General features: G+C 42.3%; 1 protein-coding gene across 6 annotated transcripts in view; it reads left to right on the top strand.

Annotated features, from left to right (window-relative positions):
• gli2a (GLI family zinc finger 2a) overlaps positions 1-14,640 on the top strand; it is a 405,451-nt gene that overhangs the window by 346,135 nt on the left and 44,676 nt on the right. For all 6 annotated transcript variants that reach the window (XM_043694210.2, XM_043694206.2, XM_087989319.1 and 3 more), the window contains 2 exons: positions 397-537; positions 10,138-10,287. In XM_043694210.2, the coding sequence (XP_043550145.1) occupies positions 397-537; positions 10,138-10,287 (291 nt within the window). The remainder of the gene's footprint in view (positions 1-396; positions 538-10,137; positions 10,288-14,640) is intronic.

The following is a 14,640-nucleotide window of genomic DNA, read 5'->3' as shown; positions in this document are numbered from 1 at the left end:
GAAAAGTTGAGACTTAAATTATAGTATCCCTGTGCGGAATACAGTGTGAACTTAGCCAAACTTGTGCTTATGACCATCTGTGTTGCCTCTTAATAGTTCTTCACAGAACTGTTGCCTAGCAACATGCTTATCTCTTCATATGATTCGTACGAAGGAAATATATTAAGACAATAAAAAAACTTCAAAGAGGGTAAAAGAAGTTCAATAAATCATTTCTCGAGTTGATTTCATTTGTGCAGGATATCTAAATGTCTAAGGTGGTTAATTCATTGAACTTATATCCATCAGAACATCAGTGGATCAGAGGAATACAGGACTGTTACAAGAACTGTTGCATTTAACATTATGATATCTCAATTTCCACTCTTCCTTTCCTTAATTTATACAATTGCTCAGGATCGGCTGGCAGGGCTGACAGAGGTGAAGGACGACTTGGATAAAGATGATTGCAAACAGGAGCCAGAGGTCATTTACGAGACCGTGTGTCACTGGGAAGGGTGCAACAAAGAGTACGACACTCAGGAACAACTGGTGCATGTGAGTAAAGCCTGATCCAAGTGCTGGAAAGCAGTCAGGGCACAGTGAGGCAGTAGCTGTCGGTTCGGTGTGCACATCACAAGATCTCATATTGAATCATGGAGTGATTACAGCACCTAAGGAGGCCACTGAACCCATGTCAGCTCTCTGCAAGACTCACTTGCCCAACCTTTCCCCATGGCCATTGCAAGTTGCATTGTTTGCCCTATACCCTTTTGAAAGTCATGATTGAATCTGCTCCACAATGTACACAGACTGTGCACTCAGATCCTAGCCACTCATTCCATAAAAAAGGTATTTCCTCAGATACCTTTGATCATTTTGCCAATCATTTTAAATCTGCATCCTCTGGTACTCAACCTCATTCAAAGAGACCCAGGTAATGCTCTGGGGACCCGGGTTTGAATCCTGCCGTGGCAGATGGTAGAATGTGAATTCAATAAAAATTCTAAAAGCCTAATAATGACCAGAAAATCATGTCGATTGTTGGGAAGTACCTATCTGGCTCACTAATGTTCTTCAGGGAACGAAACTGCTATCCTTACATGATCGGGCCTACATGTGACTCCAGACGCACAGCATTGTGGTTGACTCTTAATTGCCCTCTGAGCAGTAAATGCTGGTCTAGCCAGTGATACCCACATCTTGTGAATTAATTAAAAATTTAGACTCTGTTGTTCCACATATCACCTTCCAGGATAACAGAAGTTTATACCTCAGAGCATTCAGTATGGTTTCAGAGATGGACCTAGGAACTTTGCTCCCTTTCCTTGCGTGTTTCCCTATTTGAACTATTCTGCCTAATTCTCTTTATCCAAATGAGCCTGAGATGGTTCCAGTTCCTTAAATTTCACAGCAAAGAAAGCAGACCATCCTGCTCAACCGCAGCATTAACATTTCACATTTCATTTCATCTCATCCCATCAACTTCCATTCTTTTATTCGGCTTCTCCTTAAAAGTATCTCTGCTATTTGCTTCAGCTTCTCCACTCGATAACGAGCTTCATATTCTCAATGTGTGAAGATATTTATACTGACTTTTTTGTTGGATTTATCAGTGATTACTATTAGCCCCAGGTTTTGGTCCCCTCCGGTAAGTGGAGATATCTTTTCCATGTCTGCACCATCAAAGCTAACAGAAGTAATTCCTCTGCCTGCACAGTGTAGGCCCCACAATTTGAGCCTGACCTTATCCTCTGTAGTCTTCACATTATATGGGATTCAGCACAGCACAAAGTTTAATAAAAAAATCACCTTCTTTGCAATTAAAATCGGCCAATTTCTTCAGTTAAGGTTTAACTTTCTTGACACGCTGCTGGATTTTCAACCCTGTGTGGTCAGCCCTGACTTCTTGCCATCGAAGAAATTAGATACAGCCCAGGAAATTAAACCCCAAACACTTCCTTTCAGTATGATGTGAGTAAGCTGTTGGGCAGTCTCAGTCCTTATAACTTAATTTACTGCTTATTTTCCAGAACAATTGCATTAGCATCAACTTACTGTCTGTACTATATGTTCAATATTTTGCCAAAAACATGAGCTGAGAAGCTATAAGTAGATTTTTGCAGATATGAACTCTTCCATCAATGTACAGCTAGTTGACCCAATAATAAAATTGCTCTTTGAATGTTTTCTTTTTAAGTCTTTCGTGGTTTGGCAGCATCTGTGGAGGGAAATCAGAGTTAAAGTTTCGGTCGAGTGACCCTTTCTCAGAAATTGCACTTGGACTAAGTGGTTTCCAAGGCCATTTCAGAGGCAATGGTAAAGTCGCCATAGTCCTACCAGAACATAAGGTTGCTCTCTCTCCTTAGAGAGCGACAACATGTAATGGTTGAACATAAGGGTTACCATACCTCAGGTGAGGGGAGAATGAGAGAAGGAGAGTGCTTCATGACAACATCAGCCAATGCATGAATTGAACTGAAGCTAAGTAGTGTAACTCCGCATCACAAAACAGCCAACTGAGCTAACCAACCCCTGAGCTAACTATATTGCTTTTGATCTGGAGTGATGTTTAGGTCAGACCAAGTAAAGGTGGCAGATTTAATTTCTCTGAAAAGCATTTGTGAACTTGATATATTTTAACAGCAAATAGTTCAGTGGTCAGTATTACTGAAACTTTTTCTTAAAAATTTCAGACATCATGGATTGAAGTTACATTCCAGCAACTGCGTTTGTAGGATTTGAACCCATGTAACCAGATAATTAGACTGGGATTTCATCTTATTAGCCCAGAGGCGCTAGTCCTTTGGTTACTTAATTACTTTCTCTTGGTACACCTAATTGTATCAAGTGCCATAACCCATGATAAAATTAGATCTCTGCCTATGGTTTCTTCTCAAATAAGTGGTGGCTCAGTGGTTAGCACTGCTGCCTCACGCCGCCAGAGACCCAGGTTCAATTCCCGCCTCAGGCAACTGTCTGTGTGGAGTTTGCACACTCTCCCCACTCTGTTTGCATGGATTTCCTCCGGGTGCTCTGGTTTCCTCCCACAGTCCAAAAATGTGCAGGTTAGGTGAATTGGCCATGCTAAATTGCCTGTAGTGTTAGATGAAGGGGTAAATGTAGGGGAATGGGTCTGGGTGGGTTGCTCTTTGGAGGGTCGGTGTGGACTTGTTGGGCCGAAGGGCTTGTTTCCACACTGTAAGTAATCTAAGAGAACCATATAATGGTGGTTTTACTTCAGTTAAGTGGTACCCTTCGCCCCTGTCATTTGCCAGACTTTGCCAAAGTCTTTGCCAGATAAATCTGAAAGGTCATGAATACCTTGAAACAAGATACAGTGCAAAACACAAGCCTTTAATCACATTTTCATTCAAGGAGTTGAAAAATGCGGTGCTGGAAAAACACAGCAGGCCAGGCAGCATCTGAGGAGCAGGAGAATCAATGTTTCGGGCATAAGCCCTTCTTCAGGAATGAAGAAGGTCTTATGCCCAAAACTTCGATTCTCCTGCTCCTTGGATGCTGCCTGGCCTGCTATGTTTTTCCAGCACCACGTTTTTCAACTCTGGTCTCCAGCATCTGCAGTCCTCACTTTCTCCTTTTCATTTAAGGAACCAAGTATATTTCAAGTACAGGAACCAGCATTAATTCATCATCTCCATTTGCAATCTGCCAGAGCTCAAACCCAAATATGGACTGTTCAATCTTTAGCACTTTGCTACTTGTGGAACCTTGCTGTGCACAAATTGGCATTTGCATTTGTCTAAAATACAACAGTGTCTACACTTAGAACAAAGAATGTTACAGCGTAGTACAGGCCCTTTGGCCCTCGATATTGCACTGACCTGTGAAAATAATCTGATGCCCATCTAACCTACACCGTTCCATTATTATCCATATGTATGTCCAATGCCAATTTAAATGCCCTTAACGTTGGTGAGTCTACTACTGTTGCAGGCACTCTGAGTGAATATCTGTCCTAAATCTATCACTCTTCAATTTAAAACACACTTTTTTTGGCAATGGATGGCCAAGATACTATATCAATGCAAATTCTTTTTCACGATGTAAAAATGCAGATAATGTCTGCCATCAAAAGTGATGGGTAATTTCCCAAGCCCTGCCCTTCTGTATGCATACAAAATAATCTTTCATTAAGCCATTTTGCAGCACTCTTTTAGACCAAGTGGGACTAGTCATAGAGATGTACAGCACGGGAACAGTCCAACTCATCCATGCTATCCAGATATCCTAACCTAATCTAGTCCCATTTGCCAGCACTTGGCCCATATCCCTCTAAACCTATCCATTCATATACCCATCCAGATGCCTTTTAGATGTTGTAATTGTACCAGCTTCCACCACTTCCTCTGGCAGCTCGTTCCATACACACACCACCCTCTGCGTGAAAATGTTATCGCTCACGTCCCAAATCAATCTTTCCCCTGTCATCTTAAATGTATGTCCTTTAGCTTTGGACTCCCCTACCCTGGGGAAAATACCTTGACTATTTGATAAGAAGTCAGATCTTCTGGCCCAGAGTGAGGGGCACTACACTGTCAGAGAGCACTCTAAAATGATGATTATTTCCAGTCTATGCCTCAATTGGCACTAATGAAATACAAATTCATCTAAATTACATTTGTTTGGAGTAAGTCAATTGTTTACATATTATTTAGTCAGCAAGTGGAGACAGATGTAAAAAGCACAGTAATAGCAGGGTACTTGAGAGAGAAGAAAAGGTTTGCTTGGCTGGGAGTGGACAGGATTGTCGACTCACAATGCAGGAACAGCGGAAATATTATGATCTCTAATTAATGGCCGCCCTTCCCAGGACCTGTCTTAGTCATAAGCCGGTTCTTTCCTCCTGCCAAAAGCTTAAGCTGTTGACAGCAGGTGCATTTTATTGTGGAGTTTGTCTAATAGATGACAAGCCTGCATTCAGCTTGCTTGTTTTCTAAAGACCAGTGTCTCCTCACATACCAGGGCTGTAGTGAAGCAGAACAGGAGCAGCATGTGTTTTCCATTACACACTGGTGTGTCAGTCTGCTGAGGGACTCGCCTGCAGAGACTTTCAAGCGATTGCCAGGACCCCACTCCCTCAGCACAGGAAGTCTATGGATGCAAGCTTTCCTCCTTTCCCCTCCCACTGACGTGTCTTCACCAAAGCTAATTAAACTCAGTCAAATGCACCGTCGATGTGAGCACCTTCTCACAAGCAAGGGAGTTTGTTGTTTCACTGTCTGCCCAGCATCTCCCATGAATAGGCTGAAGTTTCAATTAAGGAGAGGGAAAAAAGACAAAATGATTTGGGTTTTGGTTTCACTTTGTGTACAATGGTCCTGTCAGAATTCTGAATATCGGTGGGGGATGGGCTTTGGCAATTTAACCTGGGGTGTGAGATAATACCATAGCACTGTTTCCATTTTTCTCTACACACAACAGATTTATCTTTCTGTATGCAGCTGCGTCACTTAGATCCTTATCTCAGTTATTACCGTTTCTAAGGATTCAATATTGGCTGCACGTGTTTTTGTCTTCAATCTTTCCTTTCTTTCAGAAAGACATAGTTGTGAAGCAGTTTTGATCTTCATTTTTCCAGGTTCAATGATTGTACGTTCCGTCTCCTCAATTTTTTCCTCAAATGCAAGGCCAGAGGGAGAACCCAGTTATCCTGGAAAAGTTACTGGGTGTACTGGAGCTCCACACTGAAATCATGGAATCATCAAGTTTTTACATAGAAGGAGGCCCTTCGGTCCCTCATGTGTCTGACAGCCATTAAACAGCTACAATTCTAATAGCATGTTTAAAAAATTCATGGGACATGAGAATCACTGGCTGGGCCAGCATTTATTGCCCATCCCTTGTTGCCCTTGAGAAGCTGCCTTCTTGAACCGCTGCAGTGGATTGGAACAAGTGAGTGACTTGCCAGGCCAATTCGGAGGACAGCTGAGAGTCAACCACTTGCTCTGAGCCTGGAGTCATGTGTAGGTCAGTCCAGGTGAGGGTGGCAGATTTCCTTCCCTGAAGGACATTAGTGAGCCAGATAGGTTTTTTTTTTCCTGGTAATCATTCATGGTTTCATGATCTTGAAGTAGATTCTTAATTCCAGATTTTTTTGTGATTGGATTCACATTCCACCATCTTCCGTGGCAGGATTCAAATCTGGGTCCGCAGGACATTAGCTGAGTTTCCAGGATTCATAGTCCAGCGATAATGCCACAAGGCCATCGCCTGCCTTTCTTCAGACTGATGAGAGTCTCGTTCTAAAGAATGCTCAATAGATTCAAAGCATTAACTTTGCTTTCTGTCACAGATGCTGCCATAGCTGATGAGTTTCTCCAGCAGTTTCTCTTTTGGTTTCAGATATCCAGTATCTGCAGTTCTTTGTTTTGTTTTTATTCATCTTTCTAATTTTCCAGCACTTGGCCTGAAGTCGTGTATGCTAACGTTTCAAATGCTCATCAAAATACTTTTTAAATTCCTTGATGCTGAAATCATTTTTCAAATCTCCTCTAAACCTCCCGCTTTTTACTGGTATTGACCCCACTACTAAGGGGTAAGTTTTTGCCTTATCTACCCTGTCTATGCCCCTCCAATCAGGTCCTCCCTCAGCTATCCTAGACCCTAGTCAAAACTATCCTAGTCAAAACTCTCTTTAGTGCAGTGATTATAACCATACACGGTACTCCAGCTGTGGTCTCACTAACATTATCAACACCTCCAGTATAACCTCCTTTCTCTTATATTCAGTGCTTTAGCAAATAAAGGCAAATTTCCAATATGCCTTTTTAATCATCTCATCTACCTGGCCTGCTACTTTTATGGAGCTGTGGTCATGCGCAGTGCTGATCCATTGTGCTCTCTGTGCATTTAGTGTGTGCTTCCTTGCCTTGTTAGTCCTCCCAAAATGGGTCACCTCACACTGTTCAGGAGTAAATTCTGTGTGCTGTAGTTCAACTTATCTGACCAGCTTACCTTTAACATCCTGTAGTCTCAGGAGTCATTAAGTCATATACAGCATGGAAACAGACCCTTCGGTCCAACCCATCCATGCCAACCAGATATCCCAATCCAATCTAGTCCCACCTACCAGCACCTGGCCCATACCCCTTCAAACCCTTCTTATTCATATACCCATCCAAATGTCTCTTAAATGTTGCAAATGTACCAGCCTCCACCACATCCTCTGGCAGCTCATTCCATACACCTATCACCCTCTGTGTGAAAAAGTTGCCCCGTAAATCTCTTTTATATCTTTGCCCTCTCACCCTAAACCTATGCCCTCTAGTTCTGCACTCCTCAACCCCAGGGAAAAGACTTTGTCTATTTACCCTATCTATGCCCCTCATAATTTTGTAAACCTCTATAAGGTCACCCTTCAGCCTCCGATGCGCCAGGGAAAACAGCCCCAGCCTGTTCAGCCTCTCCCTGTAACTCAAATCCTCCAACCCTGGCAACATCCTTATAAATCTTTTCTGAATCCTTTCAAGTTTCACAACATCTTTCTGACAGGAAGGAGACCAGAATTGCATGCAATATTCCAACAGTGGCCTAACCAATGTCCTGTACAGCCGCAATATGACCTCCCAACTCCTGTACTCAATACTCTGACCAATAAAGGAAACCATACCAAACGCCTTCTTCACGATCCTATCTACCACGAACTCCACTTTCAAGGAGCTATGAACCTGCACTCCAAGGTCTCTTCATTCAACAACACTCCATAGAACCTTACCATTAAGTGTATAAGTCCTGCTAAGAGTTGCTTTCCAAAATGCAGCACCTCGCATTTATCTGAATTAAACTCCATCTGCCACTTCTTGGCCCATCTGGTCAAGATCCTATTGTAATCTGAGGTAATCCTCTTCGCTGTCCACTACACCTCCAATTTTGGTGTCATCTGCAAACTTACTAACTGTACCTCTTATACTCACATCTAAATCATTTATGTAAATAACAAAAAGTAGAGGACTCAGCACCGATCCTTGTGGCACTCCACTGGTCACAGGCATCCAGTCTGAAAAACAACCCTCCACCACCACCCTCTGTCTTCTACCTTTGAGCCAGTTCTGTATCCAAATGGCTAGTTCTCCCTGTATTCCGTGAGATCTAACCTTGCTAAGCAGTCTCCTATGGGGAACCTTGTCAAATGCCTTACTGAAGTCCATATAGACCACATCTACCGCTCTGCCCTCATCAATCCTCTTTGTTACTTCCTCAAAAAACTCAATCGGATTTGTGAGACATGATTTCCCACACACAAAGCCATGTTGACTATCCCTGATCAGTCCTTGCCTTTCCAAATACATGTACATCCTGTTCCTCACACCACTACTTTTTCATGGCATCTGAAAATTTCCTGATCATACCTCCTAAATACGTAACTCAATCATTAATGTATAAAACAAACCAATTGGGACCTAGCACCCTGTGGTACACCAAGCTTTCAGTCACAAAAACACTGCTTGACCATCATCCTCTGCTTCTTGCCATTAAGCCAATTTTGAAACAAATTTGACAAATTATACTGGATCCCAGAGGCTCTTAGTTGCAAAACTTGCTTCCAACAGCAGCCTTGGATACATCCCATCTGGGCCTGGGTTATTTATCCATTATCAAGCTTCCTACAACTCCTCCCTCTGAAAGCTAATGTGTTAAATCACAGTCACCCTCCCTGATTTCTAGACCTACATCCCCTTCTCTATTTTGAATACATTTGCAAAGCAGTCATATGAAACCTTTGTCTTCTGGCTCTCCATGTAGATTGCCACTTTGATTCCTAATGGGCCCTACTTTTTCCCTGCTTATTTTATTTGCACGTAATATACTTAATTCTTTAATTCACTCATGGGCTTATCCAGCACTTACTGCCCATTCTTAGTTGCCCTTGAGAAGTGGAGATGAGCTGTGTTCGTGAACGGCTGCAGTCTATTTAGTGTATGTACACTTTTGGATTTACAGATCTGAAATTTACAAGGCAATTTGAGAGGGTTGTTGTGGTACAGTAGTAGTATCCCTGCCTCTGGGTCTGAAGGAAGTGAGGACTGCAGATGCTGAAGATCAGAGCTGAAAATGTGTGGTTTGAAAAGCACAGCAGATCAGGCAGCATCCAAGGAGCAGGAGAATTGACGTTTTGGGCATGAGCCTTTCTTCAAGAGAGCCTTTCCTGAAGAAGGGCTCATGCCCGAAACGTCAATTCTCCTGCTCCTTGGATGCTGCCTGACCTGCTGCGCTTTTCCAGCAACACATTTTCAGCTCTGGGTCAGAAGGCCTAGGTTCAAGTCCCACTTGCCCTGGAGGTGTATCACAACATCTCCGAACAGATAGACTAAATGCATTGACGACATGAGTCCATGGGAATGCAACGGATTGTTAACCCAGAGACCCAGGTAATGTTCTGGGGACCTGGGTTCAAATCCTGCTACAGCAGATTTGAATTCAGTAAAAATCAAGATGAAATTGTGACCATGAACCCATTGTCCGTTGTTGTAAAAACCCATCTAGTTCACTAATGTCCTTTAGGGAAGGAAATTGCTATCCTTACCTGGTCTGGCCTACACATGACTCCAGACCAATGCCCACAGTGGTTGACTCTGTCTGGGCAAGTAAGGATGGGCAATAAATACCTAGCTAGCGATGTCCTGCCCCCATGAATGAATAGTAAAATAAAAAGGTTCGGCACAATACATGTCATTCTGAGGGTTTACTGGTTTTTCCTTTTGGACCCTAGTTCTGGGGTGCTTTGTGAGACCCGAATTTGCCTAGAGTCCCATTATCCCTGGATTGATGTGTGTTGCTGTGGTTCTCAGGCTGTATAACCATCAGCAGATGTCATAGCCAAACCTGATGCTGATATTAACTCAGGCAAACCCCATTTGTGCAGGTTTGCCTGCAGGACTTTATAGAAGACTCTCAGAAATGATAGTGTTGAGTGAATGTTGAATGTAACTGTTGAATGAACAACTGGTTCTTAACTCTGAAGTGGACTTCAGCTCACTACACCAATTACTCTGGCTGAAAACACAGCTCAGTAATAGAAAGTTAAAAGAGAACAACGTTTTCAATGTTTTTATTTTGTGCAGAAATCTTAGACTTATAGAAATGTGAATCTACCCGAAGAGCCTTCATAGCCGTTTGATTTGTTTCCTCCGACAGCACATTAACAATGAGCACATCCACGGAGAGAAGAAGGAGTTTGTTTGTCGGTGGCGGGATTGCTCTCGGGAACAGAAGCCATTCAAGGCGCAGTACATGCTGGTGGTGCACATGCGACGACACACAGGAGAGAAACCACACAAGTGCACTGTAAGTTTACCAACTGGAGAGCTGGGGAGCATCTGGAAAAATCCAGAGTGGAATGGTGACATGAGGAATACATCAATAAGTGGTGGGGCCTGAGCAATATTGAGCAGTCATGAGCATGGGAGGAATATGAGTTGATGCACTATTATAATCTCATCAAACATGGATGGCAACAACCATCATATCCCCTTGAAATGTACAATGGCTTTGGGCTAGCTGAATGCATGAAAAAGATCAGCTGAATTACTACATCAGGAGGCTTTAGATCTGAATTTAGAATACCAGGCTACAAACTTATTCAAACAGTGAGCTCCTTATTTCAACAAATTGGCAGCTAGAGAGAACAGTGATTGAAACCTAGAATTCCTACTTTCTTGTCTCCAATAGGACACACAGCCAAATCATCATTGCAACAAAACTGCTCCCTTTCTTAAAAAAAAATTGATTGATGTGGATGACAGTAGAAATGACCTGTTTGCAATGAAGTAGTGATCCTAGCCATTAAAAAAAAGAGCATTAGCTGTTATTTCAGTTACACAGTAGTAAGGACAATGAGTACAGAAACATTTGCCTGTGTTCAAACTCCCACTCATTTTCTTCTAAGGTGGAGAATCTCAGAAAATGGAACATTAAAAATGAAATTAATCATTTCAGTCTCAGCCAAGTCTGCTTAGTAACTTGATAGCATTTTTCAAGATCTTTCAGCAATATTGTAAGATGATTTGGAGCAATTATAGCTCCAAAACAAGCACTCCTTTAACCTCTTGTTAGAACTGTCTAACTGCCCTTAATATTCATTTTCAATGTGCCAATTCTTAACTTGATTGAACAGACATTGGAATGTCACTGGCTAATATCACCAGGAGGAATGTCTAGTCCACTGTTCCAGCTTTTCTGTTATTATCTCTTCCTGTTCTAAAGTAATTATTGTTTTGCAATAGTGAGTCAGGACAGACATCCTCAAATAGATCTGTGGAACATTTACATTGTCAAGCCCAAGGAAAGTGACATAGAAACAGAACAAATAGGAGTAGGTCCTTTGAGCTGCTGCATCATTTATTATGATAATTGTTGATCATCCAACTCAGTTCCCTCTTCTTGCTTTTCCCCCATATCCCTTTCACCTGAAATGCTATATCCAACTTATTGCTAAAATCATATAATGTTTTAGCCTCGTACATTTTCTGTGGTAGTAAGTTTCACAGCTGAGCACTCTCTGGGTGAAGAGATCTTTCCTCATCTCAGTTCTAAATGATCTAATCCCCATCCTTAGACTGTGATCCTTGCTTCTGGCTTCTCATGTCATTGAGAATGTACCTACTGCATCTACCTTGTCTATTCCTGGTAAAAGTCCTCTAAACTCTAGAAAATACAATCCTAACCAATTCAATTTCTCCTCATACATCAGTCCTACCATTCCAGGAGTCGGTTTGGTAAACATTCGCTGTACTCCTTCCACAGCAAGAACATCTTTCCTCAGATAAGGATACCAAAACTGCACACAGTATTCGAGATCTGGTCTAACCAATGCCTTGTAATATCACAGTAAGACATCCATGTTCCTTCACTCAAATCCTGTTGCTACAAAGGCCAGTATACTCTTTGCCTTCAGCACTGCCTGCTTACCTTTAGCAACTGGTGTTTGAGGACATCCAAGGTCTGATTGCACATTCCCCTGTCTTGGTTTATAGCCATGCAGGTAATAGTCTTCCTTCCCGTTACTCCTGCCAAAATGGATAGCCTTACTACATTTCCTTCTGACACTCAAATTAAATTAAATGGCACTTGTGCCTTTCTCCCTTTATTGACTCTTGTTCTGCCACAGCTCCTCATGGATTTTGTTGGTGAAAAGGAAGTAATCTGGATTTTAAGGGATGAGCTGACACCGTTTACATGAAAATGTGGGTTAATAATACGCTTTGATCTCTCATGGTCAAGTTCCACAGAGCTCTGTCAGTCCCGAGAATAAGTCCTGCCTGCAGTTGATTACTCTCTGACAGGATAGAACCATATCCTTATAACCCTTAATGTAATTAATGCCATCAGCGGTGACAGTCCCTCACAGCCAAAGGATAGTTCAATCAGCAGCAGTGTTCAATTTTTTTTCCTAAATATAGAAACGGTTAGAAATGTAGTGTCTTTAAGCAGAAAAGAAAAGGGTTTGACATCTTTCATGTAGATCTTTTGTTGGACTTTGTTGAAAGATTCCTACAGCAAAATATTAGAAAGCTTTACTTGGTTGCAATCTTTTCTCAGTTTTTTCTGGTATGTTATATATGGTGCAGTGAAGATTATAATCCCTCACTTTCTCGGTAACCCCCTCGAACTCTACAACCTTCTTCACTTCTCTGATTCTCCCCGTTTTCCTACCCCATCATTGGGCACTGGTGTTTATCGTCCCTCTCTCTCTCTCTCTGTCTCTCTCTTAATGACATTACTTGACACCTAGCTCTGCAACCAGTCCTCTAAAGCATTAATCATGCAATGTTTAAGATGGCGTGTAAATGCAAAGTGGAGATTGTTTCATGTGCAAGTCTAAACTATGAGCATTAGCAGAACACTGGAGCAAAAAGCTTTAGTACAATCTGCCTGGGCACAATCTATTTAAGATTCTGTAGAGCAGTGAGGGTGAGGCTGTTTGTTATCATCAGTGGTAGATGCCTTAGTGTTGCATTAGGAGAGATCAACTTCTTCGACACAGGGGAGAATGCTCTTTTACCTTGAAAATGGAGAGCGTTGATAGTGGCAATTTGCCTGCACGACAGCATATGTTAGTCTTTCACAAATGACTCTAGAATATATGGTCTCTGTTGAATATATGTCCTTAGGTCACAAAAGCTGTTTTTCTGCTCTGATGTCTATACTTCTCCTTAAATAGAATGATGAATAAAAATGACAAGAAGCTGTAGCTCAAGGGACGCAATGCTATTGCACTTTAATTATTATTTCATGGAATTCAGATGCAGAAAGTAGAAGTGTAGTTATTTGTGTTAGACAGCAAAAATGTTCACCACCTTACAGACTCTCTACTGGGATGACTGGATGCGCAAAGGTATCTTAAAACTGAAATCGCTTCTTCCGAAGTGTCTGGACTAGAAGATGTTTAAGCACTAATTCACTTGCTCAGCACAATGAACTTAATGTTTACCCATGGAGAAATTCGTAGCTATGCATGCATTTCCCATCAGTGCCATTTCCACGCTCCTTCACCTGTAAATGCTCATGCAAGAGTCATTTTAAGAAAAACATACCTCTGTCGAGTTAGCAACTCAGTGGATTTCCATCCAGATGAATCCGAGAGAACAGTTTCATGCCAAAGTTAGAGGTTAATAGTAAAACACTTATTATTAAGAGTGCTGGCCGGATTCAGAGAGATTGAAATTGTGCTCTGTGACAAAAGTAATTATTATGGCAAAGCCATTAACCCATCTTGCTTAAATGGGTTTGCATTAATGGCTCGATTCAATCATTTCACCCCAGAAAGTCTAAAATTGAGAATATCTGACCTACGTGATGGGCAGTGCCAGAATGAGAAAGTGAATTACTCTCTCCCACCAGGGACTTGGAAGCACATTGTCTTGAGACTGTCAGGAAGTAGAGATCAATTTCCTCCACCCACATTTAAACGACGAAAGTTAGATGTAAATATGACTGTCTGTCCCACTAGGTCACTGGGGAACAGGGAGGAAAAATGACCATGATAACAGGGGAACACCGCAGCTTTGAAACGAGCAGATGATGTAATGAAAGAAACAAAATATTATAAACAAGTCTATCATTAGGGTGCTGACTCCAATCATTGGAAGCCTCGATAGTATTTGTCTGCTGGATTGAACTGAATATGGAGCGAGCTGGAGTAGGAGTGCTATCCAGAAGATTGTTGTCAGCTTTTTGTAAACTATTGCTCACTGAGCCCCACTGATCACTTTCCCTCCACCTAATACCCAGCCTCTCCAACCTAAAACCACCCACACAAATGGACCCCACCCTGGGACCAAAAGGGCCTACATAAAATTACCCCTTCCTCACAATGGGATCCTGTGTCCCCCACAATTAGGCTACTCCTCTTCCCTCCTACCACTTTCACAGATGTACCCCTGTCCAAAATCTACGAATTGACCCTTTGGCCCATGATTGGTACACTCCTCTCACACTCCAGTCCCTCCACAGCTCTACCCCAACCACTGATACCTCCCCCAACACTCCAGCTCCCCTCAACGCTCTACCCCAACCATCCAACACCTCCACCCACACTCCAGCCCCCATCACTCTATCCCAACCATTGACACCTCCCCTCACACTCCAGTCCCTCACCCCTCTACCCCAACCATGCGACACCACCTCCAACACTTCAGT

Source organism: Chiloscyllium plagiosum, unplaced genomic scaffold, assembly GCF_037043375.1.
Source record: "Chiloscyllium plagiosum isolate Xiang-an unplaced genomic scaffold, Cpla_swu_hap1 HiC_scaffold_7, whole genome shotgun sequence".
NCBI lineage: Eukaryota > Metazoa > Chordata > Chondrichthyes > Orectolobiformes > Hemiscylliidae > Chiloscyllium > Chiloscyllium plagiosum.
Note: the sequence above shows the minus strand (reverse complement) of the source record. Positions and strands in the feature narration are given on the sequence as shown.